Source organism: Ovis aries, chromosome 4 (assembly GCF_016772045.2).
Source record: "Ovis aries strain OAR_USU_Benz2616 breed Rambouillet chromosome 4, ARS-UI_Ramb_v3.0, whole genome shotgun sequence".
Taxonomy (NCBI): domain Eukaryota; kingdom Metazoa; phylum Chordata; class Mammalia; order Artiodactyla; family Bovidae; genus Ovis; species Ovis aries.
In genome coordinates this window covers 103,661,444-103,680,453 of record NC_056057.1, presented here as the reverse complement: position 1 = coordinate 103,680,453, position 19,010 = coordinate 103,661,444, and the positions used below count along the sequence as shown (strand labels likewise).

Genomic DNA, 19,010 nt, shown 5'->3' with positions numbered 1-19,010 from the left:
TGTGTCTATTTTCTCCCGTGCATAATACAGAGAACAGTCTCCCTCTCTATTTCAAGAGCTCATTGTGCAGATTAAGTAATCCTATCCTCTAACTTTACTGTTTTATTATAATCACAAACAAAATCATAGAATAAAATTACAGAAACATTATTAAACTGATAAGGAGACTATCTGTGCAAATATGTTTTCTTATGTACAAATAAAAATATTCATTATGGGTCTAGTAGAGAAGAGGACAATTCTCTCACTTTCTCCGTTAGCCGTGTTTTGTTTGACTTATAGGAAAATATAGGTAACAGAAAAAGTATGAACTGTATAGAAGCTGTTTTTCATTAGACTAATGAAGCAGTAAAAAAAGAAAAAGAAAAAAAAGGCTCAAGAATGAGAGAACATATCATTGATAATTATAAAAGAAAAAAATCTTAAGAGTTGAATATAATTCATGGTTAGGAACAGTTTTAGATATAGTTAAAATCAGTTTTCTAGTAAGTCACTCAATATTTGAACCTAGTTTACACAAGTTTATCCTGAAATGCATTTCCTTATTTCAATATAGTCATAGAAAATTTCTTCCACAAAACAGAGTAGGTGAACAGAAAACAGATTTGGATGTCATAATTTGATTTCAAAATATACATCTCTGTGGAATCTTTAAAATGAGTAGAGCAGGAGTTTTTAAGAATGCTTACATAATGTGACTCCCACAGCTAAATTTCTTCTACATCCTTGCTACTAAAGATGTGGTCTATAGACCAGCAGCATTAGCATCACCTGGGAGCTTGTTAGAACTACAGATCACATCTACTGAACCAGAATCCTCAGGTAATTAGTATGCAGTAAACACATTTTCTGTAGCAAGGTTCTAGACTATTCTGAAAATAGCTGGGCAAATGACAGCCACTTTTCTGTAGCAATGGGGTTGAAATATCCGGCACCACACATCACTGACGGGGTAAACAATGCAGTGTTGACAAGAGGAACAAAGCCTCTGGGTTCGGATGTCCAAGTTAGAATTTTGGGTGGTCTTATGCGTGTTAATTCGTGCTTTGGTTTCATCACTCATACAATGGGGGTGGATAGGTACACCCATCTCATAAAAATGATGTAAATGTTTAAATAAAATATTACGTGAAATGCTTAGAATTAAGTGCCTGGTACACTACAGGTAATCAGGAAATATTTACCATTATTGTTATTGTTAGTAAAAGTTCAGTTGTCATTAAGGGAAAATTTGGAAAAGAACAAAATAGAAGTGACAGTGGCAGAATAAATTGAAGATACACCTAAATCATGGGAGTTTAAAGATTTTTTTAAAACCAAAATATTTTGATTGATAAAAATTAGAAAAAGGTAAAAAGCATTTAAGTATAGATAACTGAACATTTCTAAATTTTGAGCATTCTAGTAACTCCACTATATCTCTGTATATTAAACCACACACTTGATCTTACCAGTCGCTTGCTATAAAGTAATGCTGTGCTGCTGCCACTGGAAACTGCCCATTTAGAAAAATGCATGACATGTTCCAATTGTTTAGAAAGTCCAGCCACTTCCTGCTGCTGCTGCATAAGTTTCATTCGATGATCTTTTGCAAGACTCTGAAAAAAAGTCTCAAAATTAGTTTGTTCTGCATGTAACACATTTTAATGGTCATTTTCAGATTACCAAATTAAAATACCCACCACCTCTAAGAACCAAGTGACAGTAACCTATCACTTATCCCTAGGTACAAAAGATCACTTTAACTGAAGTAAAAATCATGTCTCCAGTGTCACAGTCACCTCCCCCCCTCCCTGCTGATGCTACCTCATCTCTGCTGCCCAAGGCCTTGGGTTTGGTTTCACATATTCTGGGATTTAGGTTTCTGTTCATCCATCTTCCAGTATCCAAAAAGGCACAAAACCATGGATTAGCTATCTTTGTGACCCTATGGACTACAGCCCACCAGGATCCTCTGTCATGGGATTCTCCAGGCAGGAATACTGGAGTTGGGCTACTATGCCCTCCTCCAGGTGATGGTCTTGACTCAGGGATCAAATCCACGTCTCTTATGTCTCCTGCATTGGCCGGGGGGTTCTTTCCCACTAGCGCCACCTGGGAAGCCCTTTAACAAAGCAAGTGCCCATTAAATTCAATACTAAAAAATAAAATAGGTGTACCACCCAGCAATCGAGTAAAGCTACCAGATCACATGATTTACTCAAACACATGATTTCCCCCTTCAGGCACTCTTATCCTGATTGCAGCTATTTAGTGCCAAGTCATGCCACATGGTAGACAACATTTATGCTTTATATGTAGTAAGTAAAAAAAGGGGGAAGCATATAATTCTTGTCTATTGAAAACTGCCATGAACCAACAGATACAGTGACTAATGTAATGAATTCACTCTCAGAAAAGCCACAGAAAAGCAGACTACAGAATTTCTCCAAAGGAAGTACACAAGCAAGAACATAGGTCAGTCCAGAGTAGAAGAAAACCCCACTAAATGTGAGCTATTTTAAAGGTCTCTATCCCCAAGGTCTCCTTTACCTGGCAAAGAAAGGAGGAGAAAACAGGACCTTCCACTAGCTCTAAGAAATATTAAGTAAAATTGCTATACTCTAATATGGAATTATATTCTCAATAGAAAAAGTGAACCTACATCTTTGCCCTAGTTGGTTTCAAATTTGGAAAACACATACATGCTAAAATGAATTAGAGGCTTCCCTGGTAGCTCAGATGGTAAAGCATTTGCCTGCAATGTGGAGGACCCGGGTTCGATCCCTGGGTCGGGAAGATCCCCTGGAGAGGCAAATGGCAACCCACTCCAGTATTCTTGCCTGGAAAATGCCATGGATGGAGGAGCCTGGTGGGCTACACAGTCCATAGGGTTGCAAAGAGTTGGACACGACTGAGAGACTTCAAACTGAATTAAGTCACTGCAGTGACTGATGGCTTTGTTGTGTCTAATCTTAAGTTCAGAGATGATTTGCTAGGCTCTTTCTGACCACGCAAAACCTGTTTCTTTGGAGACATTCTAGAAAGAATAGAAATTCTGTTGACTTTTAGAGATGTTGCAAATTGAGAATCACAAGCCCAAATTTCTTGGTCTTCTATAGTAATAACTATTTGGCTGACTTTTTTTCAAGTTATTAGAAAACACTGATTACATTTATTTGCCTTAAAGGAGGATCCTATGAAGCAGGAGAAAGGGTAGGAGAAAGGGTATGAAGACTGACAAGAATACTTAAAAGTCGTTGTAAAAATCGTAAGTCAATATATAAAGTTGATTTAAAATAATACTGATGACCAGGTTCACTTTTAGAGATTTGACAATGTGGTCATCTTGTGTTCTTTCCTGGATTTTTAAAAAAACAAGCAATCCTGATTTACAGTGAAATTTGGGAACAGCTATGGCAATATGTACACTATTCACTGAGAAAGAATATCGATGTGACATCTGATTTTAAGTAGAGCTCTGACATCTTTTAAAATAGTTTAAATGCTTCTAGCTAAACAAACCAACAACCCCCAAATGCACCCTAGAATCTTGAAAAGACAGTTACTACAAATGGGGTCTGATTCCTCCCAGCCAGAAAACTTTTTCACTATGTATTTGTTTCCAAAAGGAGAGAAAATCATTTTGGTCTCTGCTTCCTGTGTTTGATAAACCAGGGGAATGATCATGCTTTTCCAAGAGGAAGAGATCTTGCTGACAAAGATCTTATAATTTTGTCAACTATAGATGAAGAGGTTGAACTAACTTATTTCTATGAGCTTTCTTCCCCTTAAATCTTCAAACATTAGGATTCTTTTATTCTTTTCTTAATTTGCTTCTCTACTCTTAAATTCCTTTTGTACCAATATATTAAAAGAATACCAAAATATCATGCAATTATTATTGCATTAAGATACCATGTAGAAGTTGTAGCTTCATTTTATTTGAGTCAAACATTAACTCTGGATCTTGACCTTTTATGTGTGTAAAAAAGCTGATTAAGACAGTAATATTTTTCTTACCTGCAGTGAGAAAAAACTATCCTAAGTGCCTTGAGCATCGTTCCCTGAGTATTGCTTTCACAAGACTGTTGAAGGGAGGAAACACATCCTTTTATCTAATTTCTCCTAAGGTTAAATGTATATATTTGAGATTTAAATATAGCTTAGGGTAACTTACTGAAAAACTTTGCTGCACTGCTTTGGGGACCCAAAGCTGTCAGTTCAATGAATCTCTAAAACAGTTCATCTTGTTTTAACATTTACTAAGCTCCTCCTTCAAGCAAAGCATTATGCTTTGTGCTATGAAGTAAACAAGAAGAATTAAGACATTCCTAGTGTATTTTAAAGTCTTAAATTGTCAGTTACAAGGTAGAGCCTAAAATATTACTGAATCATAAATGAAAACAATTATATGAAAAAGGCTGTGATTCCAAATTCAAATACATAAGAAAACACTTAACATAATCACCACATTTCGTCCCATTAACAGTAACTTACCTCGAGCTGATGCAGTAAAGCTTTACCTTTTTTATTTATTTCTACCATCAATGTAAATATGGCAACTTTAATATCCTGTTCCACCTGCTTCTGATTCTGATTTACTTCAATTATCCTGAAAATTAAACAAAAGGGGAAAATCTAAAATCTAAGGCAGATTTGTTTTACAATACGCAATATTGATTTTTTAATGTCTAAATTAGGCCAGAAAGTTTTCAGCTCTTAAAAGCTTGCCTATTCCTAAGGGTCCTTCAGTTTAAATTGACTTTCTTAAAGATGAGAGAACACAAATATAATTCTTTCAAAAGACAGTCACTTCAGTTCAATCTTAAAATAAAAATGTATAAAACTGTAAAAGAATGAACACATTTTAAGGAAATAATATTCAGAAAAATGATGATGACACCCAGAAAAATTCTCAGCCTTTAAGGATGGACCAAAAAAAATGATTTACAAACAAGATAAGGAAAATCATGACTCTGAGTTCTACTGTATTCGCTGCAACTAAGAAGTAGAAAAGCTTAAATGTGTCACAATTATCTTAGTCATCTGAACTGCTGCCCACACATTATATCTGAATAAAAACCAAAAGACCATAATAATAGTTAGCAACTTTTAATAACATATTTGTCTTGAAATAAGCAGCCAAATAACTACTTTATGTCTTTACAAACCACAATATATATTTTTTCCTTTGACCAGAGAAAATGTCTTCATGGAGATCAAGATGGATGAGAAAAAAAATACACAGCATCAAGCCAGAATACCTTATAGAAGCAGATAAAAATGAGGCATCAAACATTATGAGGTAAATAAAAGGCTTCGTTTCTTCTGTCTGCTTCTCCCATAGTTATCTTCCAAAACTTAAGATCAAAGGGGCAGGGATTTTATTCTCTGTTGGAAATTCTTTTTTTTAAAAACTATAGTTGATTTACAACATTGTATCAGTTTCAGGTGTATGGTAAAGGGATTCAGTTACACATACATATATGTATTATTATTATTATCCAGATTGTTTCCCCTTATACATTATTACAAAATATCGAGTATAAGTTCCCTGGGCTATTTATTCCCTGCCATGTTGAAAATTCAAGATAATTACTGAACATTAACATTGGCTATCAGATCAAGGAAGTAAACAACCTCAAAAAATAAACAAAAGTCTCATGATGGTAGAAGAGAATGAAAACAGGGACAAGTCACGCCATGTTTGCACATGAATAAAAATGAATTAATAGCAAAGTCAGTCCAGTAAATTTAACCTTTTTATAATCAGGTAGGCTATAAAGATATTAACAATTAGCAGCTAATTTAAATTCTTACCATTCAAAAAATAAAATCCTTCCATATCATAATGTATTATTTTTAAAAAATAGCATAAACAACTTTTAAAAAAAGTAAAACAAATTTGGAAAATTCACACTATCTGATTTTAAGATTTACTATAAAAAGCTCTAGTCATGAAGCAAGTGTGGTATTAGCAAGAAAGAAAATGGAACGAAATGGAAAGTCCAAAATAATCTCATACATATACGGCCAAATGATTTTTTACAAAGGTGCCAACGCAGTTTAACAGCAACAGGATAGTCTTTTCAACAACTGGAACAAATGTTGGAATAAATGGATATCTTTTTTTTTTTTTTTAAGTAAACTTTGGCTCAGAATTCATACCATATACACAGTGAAAGAAAAAAAGTCAAAAGGGTAAAATTTCATCAAGGGTGAATAGTTTATATAAAAGCAGTTATTTTACAATTGCTACTCTTTGTCATTAGATGGGAAAAACTATCCTTATCATTCCATAAATATTCATTATATATTTTCCATTATTCAAATACAAAAATTTTAAACCCACCAGTTATGTCAATTTTGCCAAACACAGGACTTGATTGGAATATGGCAAAGAAAACAGTATTTGGTCAACTATAGTTTTTACATGAAAGAGAAAGGTAAAATGAAATGAGAGCTGATAACTTTTATTACTACATTGTATAATCATAAATAGATATAGTAACACCACCACCAGGTTATCAAGAAAAGGTTAAATCACATTTAAAGTCTCCTGTAAGAAAACCAGGTAAATCAAGGAATTTCTTGGAAAAAAGTACCAAATGCCCCATCCTAGCCATGTTGCAAAATGATCAGAGTAAGAGATTGTGACAACTGATCTTAAGGAAGATGAACTTTATAGTTCATCTCCCTCTTATGAGGGAGATACATTTTTCCCCTGTGAACAGCACTGAAAACTCCTGCAAGGCCTCTCTTATTCAGGCTCTTTCTTGATCTATTTAAGCAGTGACATGTTACTTCTGTGTGCACAACAACAAAGGAAAGGAGACATGGAGTTTCACAGATGTTGTAAAATGTCAGTGTGGGTCCCAAATGGGATAAAAAGGGTACCAGACAAATTCCCTCTTCCCTACAGAGGTCAGTGGTTTGCTCCCCCAGTCACTGAACTATAAGACATGGACAGCTGATGATTTGATCCCTTGGAGGACAAAAGTATAACAGATAATATGTAGAAACTGTTTGAAGTATTATACCTGTTAAATAAAAGGTATGTGAAACAGTTTAACAAGCCCTGTCTCCTGATGTTCTATGATATGTTCTTCTTCCTCAAGTTTGCAAGTATTTATCTAATTGTTAAATATTTTATAGCTTCTATATCCTGGCATTTCTTGGGAAATTGGAAAACAGCAAATAATTAAAAATTATTATTAATACTTACCTGATAAATGAGCTGTTAATAACAGTTCTGTAATTTCATGGCTGAGAAGAATACTCTCAAACTTTCCAAAAATTCAAAGTTTCTGGACAAGTCTTATCAAACTCTGTTATTAGACCCATCTGACAACTCACTTGGATGTACTTCACCATGAGTTGAGCAAACTGTCTGTCCTTAAAATTAATATACTTAATACATTGTATATAAAGATGATTTAAATAATACCACAAATATAAATTTACCTGTTTTGGATCTGATTTCCTGTGAATTTTATATATTTTGTTTTTTCCATCAGTTTGGTGATTAGTGTATCTATGATCACTTTCTGATTCTGAAAAGCTTCTTCTATAAATTGGTATCTGAAAAAATAATAAGCAAATTATTTCACACAAATATGTCTAAAATGAGGGAAAGCCCCAAAGCAAACAAATAATAGAAGACTAAGATAAAGGGTACGCTTAGTTGCTCAGTCGTGTCTGACTCTTTGCAACCCATGGACTGCAGCCTGCCAGGCTCCTCTGTCCATGGGATTCTCCAGGTAAGAATAATGGAGTGGGTTTCCATTTCCTTCTCCAGAGGATCTTCCTGACCCAGGGATCGAATCTGAGTCTCCCATAAGGTAGGCAGATTCTTTGCCATCTGAGCCACTAGGGAAGCCCACTTGGATGATAATGGGTATAAAGGATGTAAGCAATAACTTAAAAAAAAATATCAAATATATCCATAGAAGGTAGCTTTTCCCTTCATTATCCCTTAAGGAGGAGGGATTCTTTCTAGATATTACTAAATTAAAGGACTATTTTAATCCAACTTTTCACTATGACTATTTCATTAATTTCTGCATCGTATCTATCATATCCCTTTTGCTACTTACTTTGGGTTTAATTTACTGTTTTGTCTAACTTGAGATAAATGTTTAATATATTTACTTTTATCCCTAACATAGAATATATGCATTTAATGATAATTTCCTCTAATTATGGCTTTAGCAGTATACCTAAAGGATAATATTTTCATTATCATTCAGATAAAAATATTTTCTAATATCTATTGGAACTTCCTCGATGCTTTCTTTAAATTGATTTCTAACTACTTGGGCTTCCCTGGTAACTCAGCTGGTAAAGAATCCGCCTGCAATTCAGGAGACCCCAGTTCGATTCCTGGGTCAGGAAGATCTCTTGGAGAAGGGAAAGGCTACCCACTCCAGTATTCTGGCCTGGAGAATTCCAGATTCTCTGCTTCCTTATTAAGCCTGGAATGTTTTAATTTGGAAAGTTTTATCCATTCATGTTTATTATAACTACAAATATATTTAGAGATCTACCAACCTATCAAAGTATTATTAAATCCCACTTGCTCTTTGTTCCTTTTTTCTTCTTTAGTCTGAGTTTAGACTAATTATTATTTTTTCCACTTCCTCTGTTATCCTGATAATCATATTGACTTTTACTACTCTTTTAGTGACTACTTTCTACATTAGAAAATGCATATTTTGACTTATCATCTAAGATTAATTTATATTTACTACCATCTGCCTAAACAATGCTAAGGACATGAACTCCATATCCTCCCCTAACATGTCTGCTGTATGACACATAACACACACCCGACACACACCAAGACATTACTGTTAAGTCAACAATTATTCTGATTTACTCATACTTATTTTAACTACTACTCTTTCAATCACTCATCACCTACTGTTTTTCTTCTGCTTAAAGTGCTTTTGTGAGTGTTTACCAAGGATATAGTCTCTCAGTTTATTTTGTCTGAATAAGTCTTTCTCATTAACTCTCATTTCTGAAGAATATGTTCACTGGGTATAGAATTTTAGTTTTATAGTTATTTTCTTCTTACACTTCAAAAATATTACTTTATTTTTTAATTATCCTGCTGAGGAGTTATGAGGCTTCTTGAATATGAGCTAGACATCTGCACATTACAAAGTGCTAAGCCATTATACTCTGCTCTCAAATGCTGCTTCCTTCCCATTCTCTCTCTCCTTCTTGGAGCCTAATTACACACTGTGTTACATCTTTTTGATCCATTTTACATCTTTCTGTTTATCATGCTAATTTAGATGTTTTCTTAACTTTCTTCCAGTTCATGAATTCTCATTTACTGGCATGTCAAATCAGCTCTTAAACCCTTTACTGAGTTAATCAGTTATTGTAATGTTAAGTTCTAGACATTGTTCACATTGCCTAACATATTTGGTTATTTCTAATTGTGTGCTGAACCCATTTTGCAAAACTCATTATTAAATAGATTTGAGGTCTAGGGTGATGTCTTCTTCGAGGGAGGATTCACATTTTATTCTACCAGGTGTCTTGAGGCACAAGCAGTATGATTTCCATTTAATCCAACTTTAGGTACTGGGAAGATCTGATTCTGCATTTTAGTTCCGGTGAGGAACTATTTACTAACTAGTTGATCTTTATCATAATAGTGTTCACTTTCAGGATCCCAAAGCAAGGCAAGGAGAAGCCTTTAACCCTTGTGACCCCAGAACTCCAATCCCTGTCTTTCAGCTCTGAGAACTTGTTAAAAGCACCTTTCAACCTCTAGGCAAATGCTTCAAAGGAGGAAAAAAGCCTGTACCATTCTCTGTTCCCACTGCAAACCAATCCTGGTCTAGTAATTGTTGTTGTTGTTTAGTTGCTAAGTTGGGACTGATTCTATGTGACCCCATGAACAATAGCCTGCCAGGCTTCTCCTGTCCATGGGACTTCCAGGCAAGAATACTGGAGTGCGTTAATAATTCTTTATTACCAACTCTAAAATATCCATGGTTTCTATATTTTGTGCATGTTTTCTAGTTACCTTCACCAATATAGTGAAAGTGAAAGTTGCTTAGTCATGTCCGACTCTTTGCAACCCCATGGATAATACAGTCCATGGAATTCTCCAGGCCAGACACTACAGTGGATAGCCTTTCCCTTCTCCAGGCGATCTTCCCAACCCAGGGATGGAACCCAGGTGTCCCACATTGCAGGTGGATTCTTTACCTGCTGAGCCACCAGGGAAGCCCCTGAGCTACACTGGTATTGAGCTCACTGGTATGGTTGGTCCAAATTACCTAGTCTGCCACTACTGGAAGACTAGACTTTTTTAAACCAACTGTATTTGTATCAGTGTGTCATAATCTTACTGTTTAATTCAGTTGTTGCTAGCTCAAATGCCGATGGAGGACAGATGTAAAAGTTAGCTGTAGTAGGAACTATGATGAATTAGAGAAGTATGACCATTTTAAAGAGGACTAAAGTCACCAACCTAGATTCACTTCAGTTCAGTTCAGTTGCTCAGTCGTGTCCAAACTAGATAGCATATTCAAAAGCAGAGACATTACCTTGCCGACTAAGGTCCATCTAGTCAAGGCTATGGTTTTTCCTGTGGTCATGTATGGACGTGAGAGTTGGACTGTGAAGAAGGCTGAGTGCCGAAGTATTGATGCTTTTGAACTCTGGTGTTGGAGAAGACTCTTGAGAGTCCCTTGGACTGCAAGGAGATCCAACCAGTCCATTCTGAAGGAGATCAACCCTGGGATTTCTTTGGAAGGAATGATGCTAAAGCTGAAACTCCAGTACTTTGGCCATCTCATGTGAAGAGTTGACTCATTGGAAAAGACTCTGATGCTGGGAGGGATTTTGGGCAGTAGGAGAAGGGGACGACAGAGGATGAGATAGCTGGATGGCATCACGGACTCGATGGACGTGAGTCTGAGTGAGCTCTGGGAGTTGGTGATGGACACGGAGGCCTGGTGTGCTACGATTCATGGGGTCGCAAAGAGTCAGACACGACTGAGTGACTGAACTGAACTGAACTGAAAGTCAATTCCAGTCAAACGCTGACATGAAAATATATGGCACCGAGGGCTATAAAAGGTTCAGTTTTCTTTAAAAACAAAACAAAAAACCAAAATGAAAGACCTACAAATTTTTTAAACGTAAAATCTCATCTACAATGCTGGCAACGAATTCTCTATATTTTTAAAGTATGCAGGCCAGTGGTTTTCAACTGGGGTGATTTTCCTCACCAGGGCATTTGGCAGTGTCTGGAGACATTTTTAATTGTCGCGGTTGGGAGAATGCTACTGGAATCTAGTAAACAGAGGTAAAACATCATACCATTAAACACCATACAATGCACCAGATAGGCCCTGCAACAAAGAATCACTTGACTCCAAAGTCAATAACATCAAAAGTTGAAAAATCCTTTAACAGGTCAGCATACTACTAGCCGAACAAAACATTTACAGACTGCCATTTTGCTGTGATGCCAGCAGTCATCTAGTCCTCCTAAAGCTATATTATAAATCTATGTATATAACCAAAGATGCAAGTACCTATGTTCTTTATGTTCTAGTAACTGGCAATCCCGACACGTCAGTTTGTCACATGTTTCACAGTAAAGCTTCAGCTGCTCCTTCTTATGAAAAGGACAAAATACTGGTCGTTGACTGGTCACACCAACTGCCTCTGTAGAGACAAGGGGGAGGGAGCAAAAAGAAAATTAACATAATTAAACAGTAAATAATTATTAGAGTGTTCGTTTAAATTCAAATCCACAGAGATGTAGAGGAGGTACAGCTTCATCCACATCACCATTACTACTAGGTTTTACAGACAGTAAAATATCAAGTACTTTTCTCATTTCTAGAGGAAAAGATAAATAAACTTTTCACTTTAGAATGTTAACATTAAAATTAATTCATGAGGAAAAGAAAGTGTGTAGCTTAAGAGATGCTTTATGAAAAGCTACAACCAACCTAGATAGTATATTAAAAAGTAGAGACATTATTTTGCTAACAAAGGTCTGTCTATTAAAAGCTATGGTTTTTCCAGTAGTCAGGCATGGATGTGAGAGTTGGACTCTAAAGAAAGCTGAATGCCAAAGAATTGATGCTTTTGAACTGTGATATTGGAGAAGACTCTTGAGAGTCCCTTGGACTGCAAGGAGATTCAACCAGTCCATTCTAAAGGAAATCAGTACTGACTATTTGTTGGAAGGACTGATGCTGAAGCTGAAACGCCAATATTTTGGCCATCTGATGTGAAGAACTGACTCATTTGAAAAGATCCTGATGCTGGGAAAGATTGAAGGCAGGAGGAGAAGGGGACGACAGAGAATGAGAGGATGATGGCATCCCCAACTCAATGCACATGAGTTTGAGTAAACTCCGGGAGTTGATGATGGACAGACAGGGAGGCCTGTTGTGTTGCAGTCCATTGGGTAGCAAAGAGTCGGACATGACTGAGTGACTGAACTGAACTGATGAAATAAAAGAAAAAAATTTTAGGAAAATAGCCCAGATAAATGAATGAAACCAACTGGAATTCTCCTTATTGCAAATGTAGGGTTTTTTTTTTATGTGCAATGCAGAAAAATCTAATAAAAATGTATAAAAGAGGTGATGGAAAGATTATTTCCCCACTTTTGCAAAACTCCTAACAGAGGATACCCATTGACACAGAGATAATCATAAAACACATGTTATTACATTGCAGTCATCCACATAACTTCTTAATTAGTTATCTAGGGTGGAGATAAGACCAGTTAATGCTTATGTTACAATATTAAATGGAAACTCAGAATACAAATAAATAGAATGACTGATTAAACAATACTAAGGTAAGCTGAGTGGAATTAAAAATAAAATTAATGAACTAAAAATATGTGGAGGGCAATTAGATAAATTTAGGGATAAACACAAAAAGGTAAACTACTGTCTAGTTTATCAGAAAAGGGAAAACATAAAATTCTGGGGGGAAAAAAGAAAGGAAATTAAATAACCAGATAGAGAAAGTTAGCAATGTATTAAAAGAATTTTAAAAGCACCCACAACCAGACAAAATGGAATGAATCCCAGCAAAGCAAAGATGGCTCAATACAGTCATAGCTTCCCCACTCCTGTCTCCTTGAGGTTCAAGTCATCTGGGCACCACAGTAGATGATGGGTAGTCAGACATCCTTGCTTGGCTTGGGACATCCTGGTTTGTGCCTGCTCTTCAGGAATAATTATATTATTATAATACCTGATTTAGATAATTAACATGTCACCCATTTATAAACTTCTTTTATTTATGAGGAATTTCGATTCTGACCCACAGTCACCCTCCAAGCCCTAAGTCTCATCATGATCATCCTGGATGATTGAGAAGTTTGCAGAGAGCACCACATAAAGTCAAGCCTCTCAGACTTTTTCATCTCTAGAGACCTATACTTCATTTTAGCTGCTTATTCTGTTTCATATACATCATGGTCTCACCCTAGATTTTCTACTGTCTGTTACTATTCCATTTCTGTAATCATAAATTCAAATATCCCACTCTTAATAACTTCTACTTTCTAACTTTCCAATTCTTCAACTACTCTCATTATACCTCACTGATATCTCCAGTCACTAACTGCTTCTTCTATCCTAACAACTTCACTTTATTTCTACAGTTAAAACCCCAAATCCTTCATGTCAACACATGCCATTATCTGTATCATTTACCCCTAAACCCCAACCATAAATAGTTCAATTCTTCTCTATAAACACCAGACTCTGGAGGACTGACAGAGGAAGTTTTAAGTGCTATATCAAATGCAACCTTGATGTTACCAAGTAATTTTATTTCCAAAGCTAGAGCTCTCTTTGAACTGAAGTTATTTCAAGTATCCTCCATGTCCCTTACCTTTTAAGTCCTTAATGCTTCTAATCTCTTTTTCAATAGACATTGGACTTCACAGAAAAACAAGTCTTTCTAGTACTAATCTATTAAATTTATCTGAGACTATTTTTTCTTTTTTCTTCATTGGTGTTCTTGGAAATTATATCCCTTTTCCCGTGTCTCAGCACTCCTAGCTCCATCTCTTACTACTCTTCTTGCATCTTACTCTCAGGTACAATCAATGTTCTCCCTCTGGAAATTTGTGCATGTGTTACGGTTTTCCCCACCCTTCTCATTTATGTGATGAACTTCTATGTACCCCTGAAGTCCCAGATGTGGCTTTCAGTGTAAATCCCCAAGTCTGTGTTTGGTACTCCTTTCATGTGCTCTTACAGAACTTATGAAGTTAAACTATGATTGCTAATCTGTTCATAGTCTTCATCATACTGACACCTCCTGGAGGGTGGGAAGTACCTGTCTTACTCGTTCATCTCTTTAATCTAGCAAAGTTCCTGGAATATGGAATAGACATTCAAACCCTTGTTGACTTAGTGAATAAAAAGCAGTGAATTAATTTTTAAACAAAAATATATTAATGAGCCATAAAGATGAACGAAGAGCTGATAAATATTGCAACACAGACAAAACCTGAAAACACTGAGGTAAGTGAAATAAGCCAGACATCAAAGGACAAACACCATATAATTTCACTTGTATGAGATATCTAGAGTAAGCAAATTCATAGAGATAAATCATAGATTAGAGGTTAAAAGGGGCTGGAGAGGGGAATGGGCAATTATTATTTATTGGGTACAATTTATTTTGGGGGTGCTAGGAAAGTTTTCGAAATAGTGGTGATGGTTGCATAACACTTTGGATACAATTAATGCCACCAATTTGTACACTTAAAAATGGTTAGAATGTCAATTTTTAAGTTACATACATATTTTACTATAATAAAAATGTATTAGTCAAGTTTACATTACAAGCAACACAACAAAAATGCAGAAACCATCATTACATTTTAAAGAGCAAAGCTTCTTTAGTTACCTACATAATAAATATCATGAAACAGGTTTACTACAAGAATATCAGTGAGAAAAAGAGTTGTAAAACTTCTTTTAACTTACCCCTTATCATCTTAAAGAGAAAGAGATAGAGAAATTTTAAAAGCATTTTTTTTTTTCAGTTGTACATTCATTCCAAATCAAGGCATTTATAGGAGGAGGGTTATGAGTATAAATAACGCAGAAGAATTCTAAATCTACTCAATAGTTACTTACCAACATTTACAAGTATTCAAATTCAAATACAATATACTTTCTTGTATTAAAAGACAAGAGTATATTTAATGTTTACAACTGTATCAAAACAAGTTAATATGGGAAGGAAAGAATGACCTGGGAACAACAGAGAAAAAAATGAGATTTAGAAACTATTACCTGGAGATACTTCCTCTTTTTGTCTCACAGTGTGGTCTTTTGTGAATTTCACCCTTTGATGAGCTCTGATGCATGTCTTGCAGAGCCATTCAACACACTCTACACAAAACCCATTAGCTTCTGCATTGTCCTCACAGCTTGTACATACCTAATAAAAAGAAACACGTCCCATCGATTTTTAAGAATAAAGAAAAAGTGGTCTCACAATTAACCACACATAAATGAACCCACAGTTACTAGTTGAGTAGTCTTAGGCAGGTTACTTAGAAGGCTCATCTTAAAATAATGGCAATAACATGAATTTTACTAAGTGGTTATGAAGAATAACATGGGGGAAGTCAAACATTATTGGAATAATCACTCTAATATGAAACTAGACATTGAAAAGTGCCATAAAGGAAAGGTATGAGAAGCTACAAAAACATATGATGGGAGAAAGTCATCTTTGAGTAGGGTTGAAGTGTTGGGAAAAGTGAGGAGAGATTACCCAGGCAAGGCTTTCTCTAAAGAGATCATATTTGCACCAAGATAAGAAAGCTGAGTCATCAATTACTGGTAACGGTCTTCTAGACAGACAGAACAGCATGTACCAAAGCCTCCAGCAAGAACACGGCAGGTTCAAAAAACTGACAGAAAGCCAGTACACTAAAGTGGAGAGATCAACAGGAAGACTGGCAAGAGAAGGAGCTGATGGCAAGGCAGGCAGAGGCCAGACGATCACGTGGCACTGTTGGTCTTTGTCTGAAGAAGTCTCCTAAAAGCTTTTAAGTAAGTAAGTGATGTGGCCAGAAAGTGCATTTTAAAAATCACAGAAAGTGCATGACTGCCCCTGCAATGTAGAGACCAGATCAGAAAAAGGGCAAGTACTTCTGCACAGAGGGAATGCAGTGCTACAAGTGGAGATGAATGACGGAGATTTGGGAAGTAGAACTGACTGGTTTGGAGGATGCACTGGATATGCCAGATGAAGAGACAGCAAGAGATAGCACCTTTTCCCCCAGCTTGTATAACTGTGTAGATGTTGGCCCTATTTTCTAAGAACAGATATTAAGGTTACACAACACATAAACCGTCCTCATAACACCATTTATGATTGGGAAAAAAATGTTTTCCCCTCAGTCAGTGGTTTACATTAGTCAAATTCCAAATATCTGGATAATACTTCCATAAACTCAAACTTGCTCTTTCTCAGTTCTTGCCTTTCACTTTTCTAACATCATTTGATGCCACTCTTATGTCTTAGAAATAATTTTGATTCCATGACACTTCCACATCCTCTTATCTCCTAGATTGCCTCTCTGGATCCCACCACTACTCTTTCTCCTCTGGATTCTGTAAATTTTTGTTAGGTTTAAGGACTGGTCTCATCCATTTCCTCAGCTTCAACTATCACCTCTATAAGGATGTCACCCAAAACTTAATCTCGACATTCTGCAGCAAAAAGGAGTAAGGGATTTCTATACATACTTTTAGGGAAGGATGTCCACTATAAAAAGTAAAACTAAAAAAGCAAAGTGTTGAAGCATACCATACTACTGCTTATCTAAGAAAGACGCAGATGAACTGGAATGACTTATTTGCTTAAATCTTTAAACAATGTAAAATTACTTATAAAACAATATTAAAAGTGCAAGGATAAACCACAAAAGAAATCAAATGGTTAGCTGTAAGATAAGAGAAAAAATAGGGTAGGTGAAGATGGAGATAGAAGTTTGAGTTCCCTGAAAACATTCTGTTTCATAGACTTTTCTTTGGAACCAGTATATGAATATTTTATACGTAGTTTCACAAATTTCAAATGAAAAAAAAAAACTAAGTTAAGTTCAGTTCAATCACTTAGTTGTGTCTGACTCTTTGTGACCCCAAGGACTGCAGCATGCCAGGCTTCCCTGTCCATCACCAACTCCTGGAGCTTATTCAAACTCATGTCCATCAAGTTGGTAATGCCATCCAACCACCTCAGCCACAGTCTGCTCCTGGTCTCATTTTTCCTGACTGTATAGAGCGTCTCCATCTTTCACTGCAAAGAATATAATCAATCTGATTTCAGTATTGACCATCTGGTTATGTCCATGTGTAGAGTTGTCTCTTGTGTTGTTGGAAGAGGGTGTTTGCTATGACCAGTGCATTCTCTTGGCAAAATTGTTAGCCTTTGCCCTGCTTCATTCTGTACTCCAAGGCCAAATTTGACTGTTACTCCAGGTTATCTTTTGACTTCCTACTTTTGCATTCCAGTCCCCTATAATGAAAAGGACATCTTTTTTGGGTGTTAGTTCTAGAATGTCGTGTAGGTTTTCATAGGACTGGTGATCTTCAGCTGCTTCAGCATTAGTGGTTGGGGCATAGACTTGGGTTACTGTGAAACTGAATGGTTTGCATTGGAAAAGAACAGAGATCATCTGTTGTTTTGAGACTGCATCCAAGTACTGCATTTCGGACTTTTTTGTTGACTATGAGGGCTAGCCATTTCTTCTAAGGGATTCTTGCCCACAGTAGTAGATATAATGGTCATCTGGGTCAAATTTACCCATTCTAGTCCATTTTAGTTCATTGATTCCAAAAATGTCGATGTTCACTCTTGCCATCTCCTGTTTGACCACTTCCAATTTACCCTGTTTCATGGACCTAAAATTCCAGGTTCCTATGCGATATCGCTCTTTACAGCATCAGACTTTACTTCCATCACCAGTCACATCCACAACTGGGGGTTGTTTTTGCTTTGGCTCTCTCTTTTCATTCTTCCTGGAGTTATTTCCCTACTGTTGTCTAGTAGCATATTGGGTACCTACCAATCTGAGGAGTTCATCTTTCACCGTCCTATCTTTTTGCCTTTTCATCCTGTTCATGGGGTTCTCAAGGCAAGAATACTGAAGTGGTGTGCCATTCCCTCCTCCAGTGGACCACATTTTGTCAGAATTCTCCACCATGACCTGTCCATCTTGGGTGGCCCTACATGGCATGGCTCATAGCCCTTAAAAAAAACTAAATTAAAGCCCTACACAAAACCATAAACAAAAGCAAAATGAAACAAATGAACCTATCAAGTGGGTGACTTAACTATATAGAGAAGAATTGCTTAAGTAACCTTAAAACGTGATGATTTGGTTGAATATCTCCAGTACATACATTTAGTAATTGTTACCTTGTCTTCTGTTTTGACAGAGACAATTCTATAATTTCTACTTTCAGTACCAACTCTATTTGTCTTCACTCTTACTCTGCAAGCCTCATTTATGCTTAATGAGGTGGTTCTACATTAGATTCTGGAAATAGGTGGTACTGGAGGAAGACTGCAATGCCAGAGGAAAAGATCATCTTAGTTGGCTTCCTATTTGCTCAACTTTTCATCTACAATTCTAGATTTGACTTAAAAATGTCAATATATCCTTGATATATTTTTCCTTTTTCCTTTCTCTTTTAAAAATAAAAAGCATTTGCTGAATCAATTCTCTTGAAAATCATAGAAAAATGGCCAACAAAGTGCTCAGGAGCATCCATACTGTGTTCTCTACATACCATTTCAGATTAAAAGGAACCAAGGTTCTCAGAACCAACTCCTGCTGGTTGTAGGCATAGAACAGAAAATGAACAAGATCTTGTCAAAATAGAAAGCAAGGGAGATAGCAATGACTACTGGGATTGTGTCGGAAGGACTCAGGAATCCTCATTGCCAAGATGGCACAAATTGAGCACCAATAAGAATAACTA

At 36.1% G+C, this 19,010-nt stretch overlaps 1 protein-coding gene across 6 annotated transcripts in view; it reads right to left on the bottom strand.

Moving 5' to 3' along the window:
• Positions 1-19,010, bottom strand: part of TRIM24 (tripartite motif containing 24) — a 116,058-nt gene that overhangs the window by 42,928 nt on the left and 54,120 nt on the right. For all 6 annotated transcript variants that reach the window (XM_015095400.3, XM_027968854.2, XM_027968853.2 and 3 more), the window contains exons 3-7: positions 15,303-15,450; positions 11,550-11,682; positions 7,447-7,563; positions 4,480-4,594; positions 1,452-1,598 (exon numbers count right to left, since the gene is read on the bottom strand). In XM_015095400.3, coding sequence (XP_014950886.2) covers positions 1,452-1,598; positions 4,480-4,594; positions 7,447-7,563; positions 11,550-11,682; positions 15,303-15,450 — 660 coding nt within the window. The remainder of the gene's footprint in view (positions 1-1,451; positions 1,599-4,479; positions 4,595-7,446; positions 7,564-11,549; positions 11,683-15,302; positions 15,451-19,010) is intronic.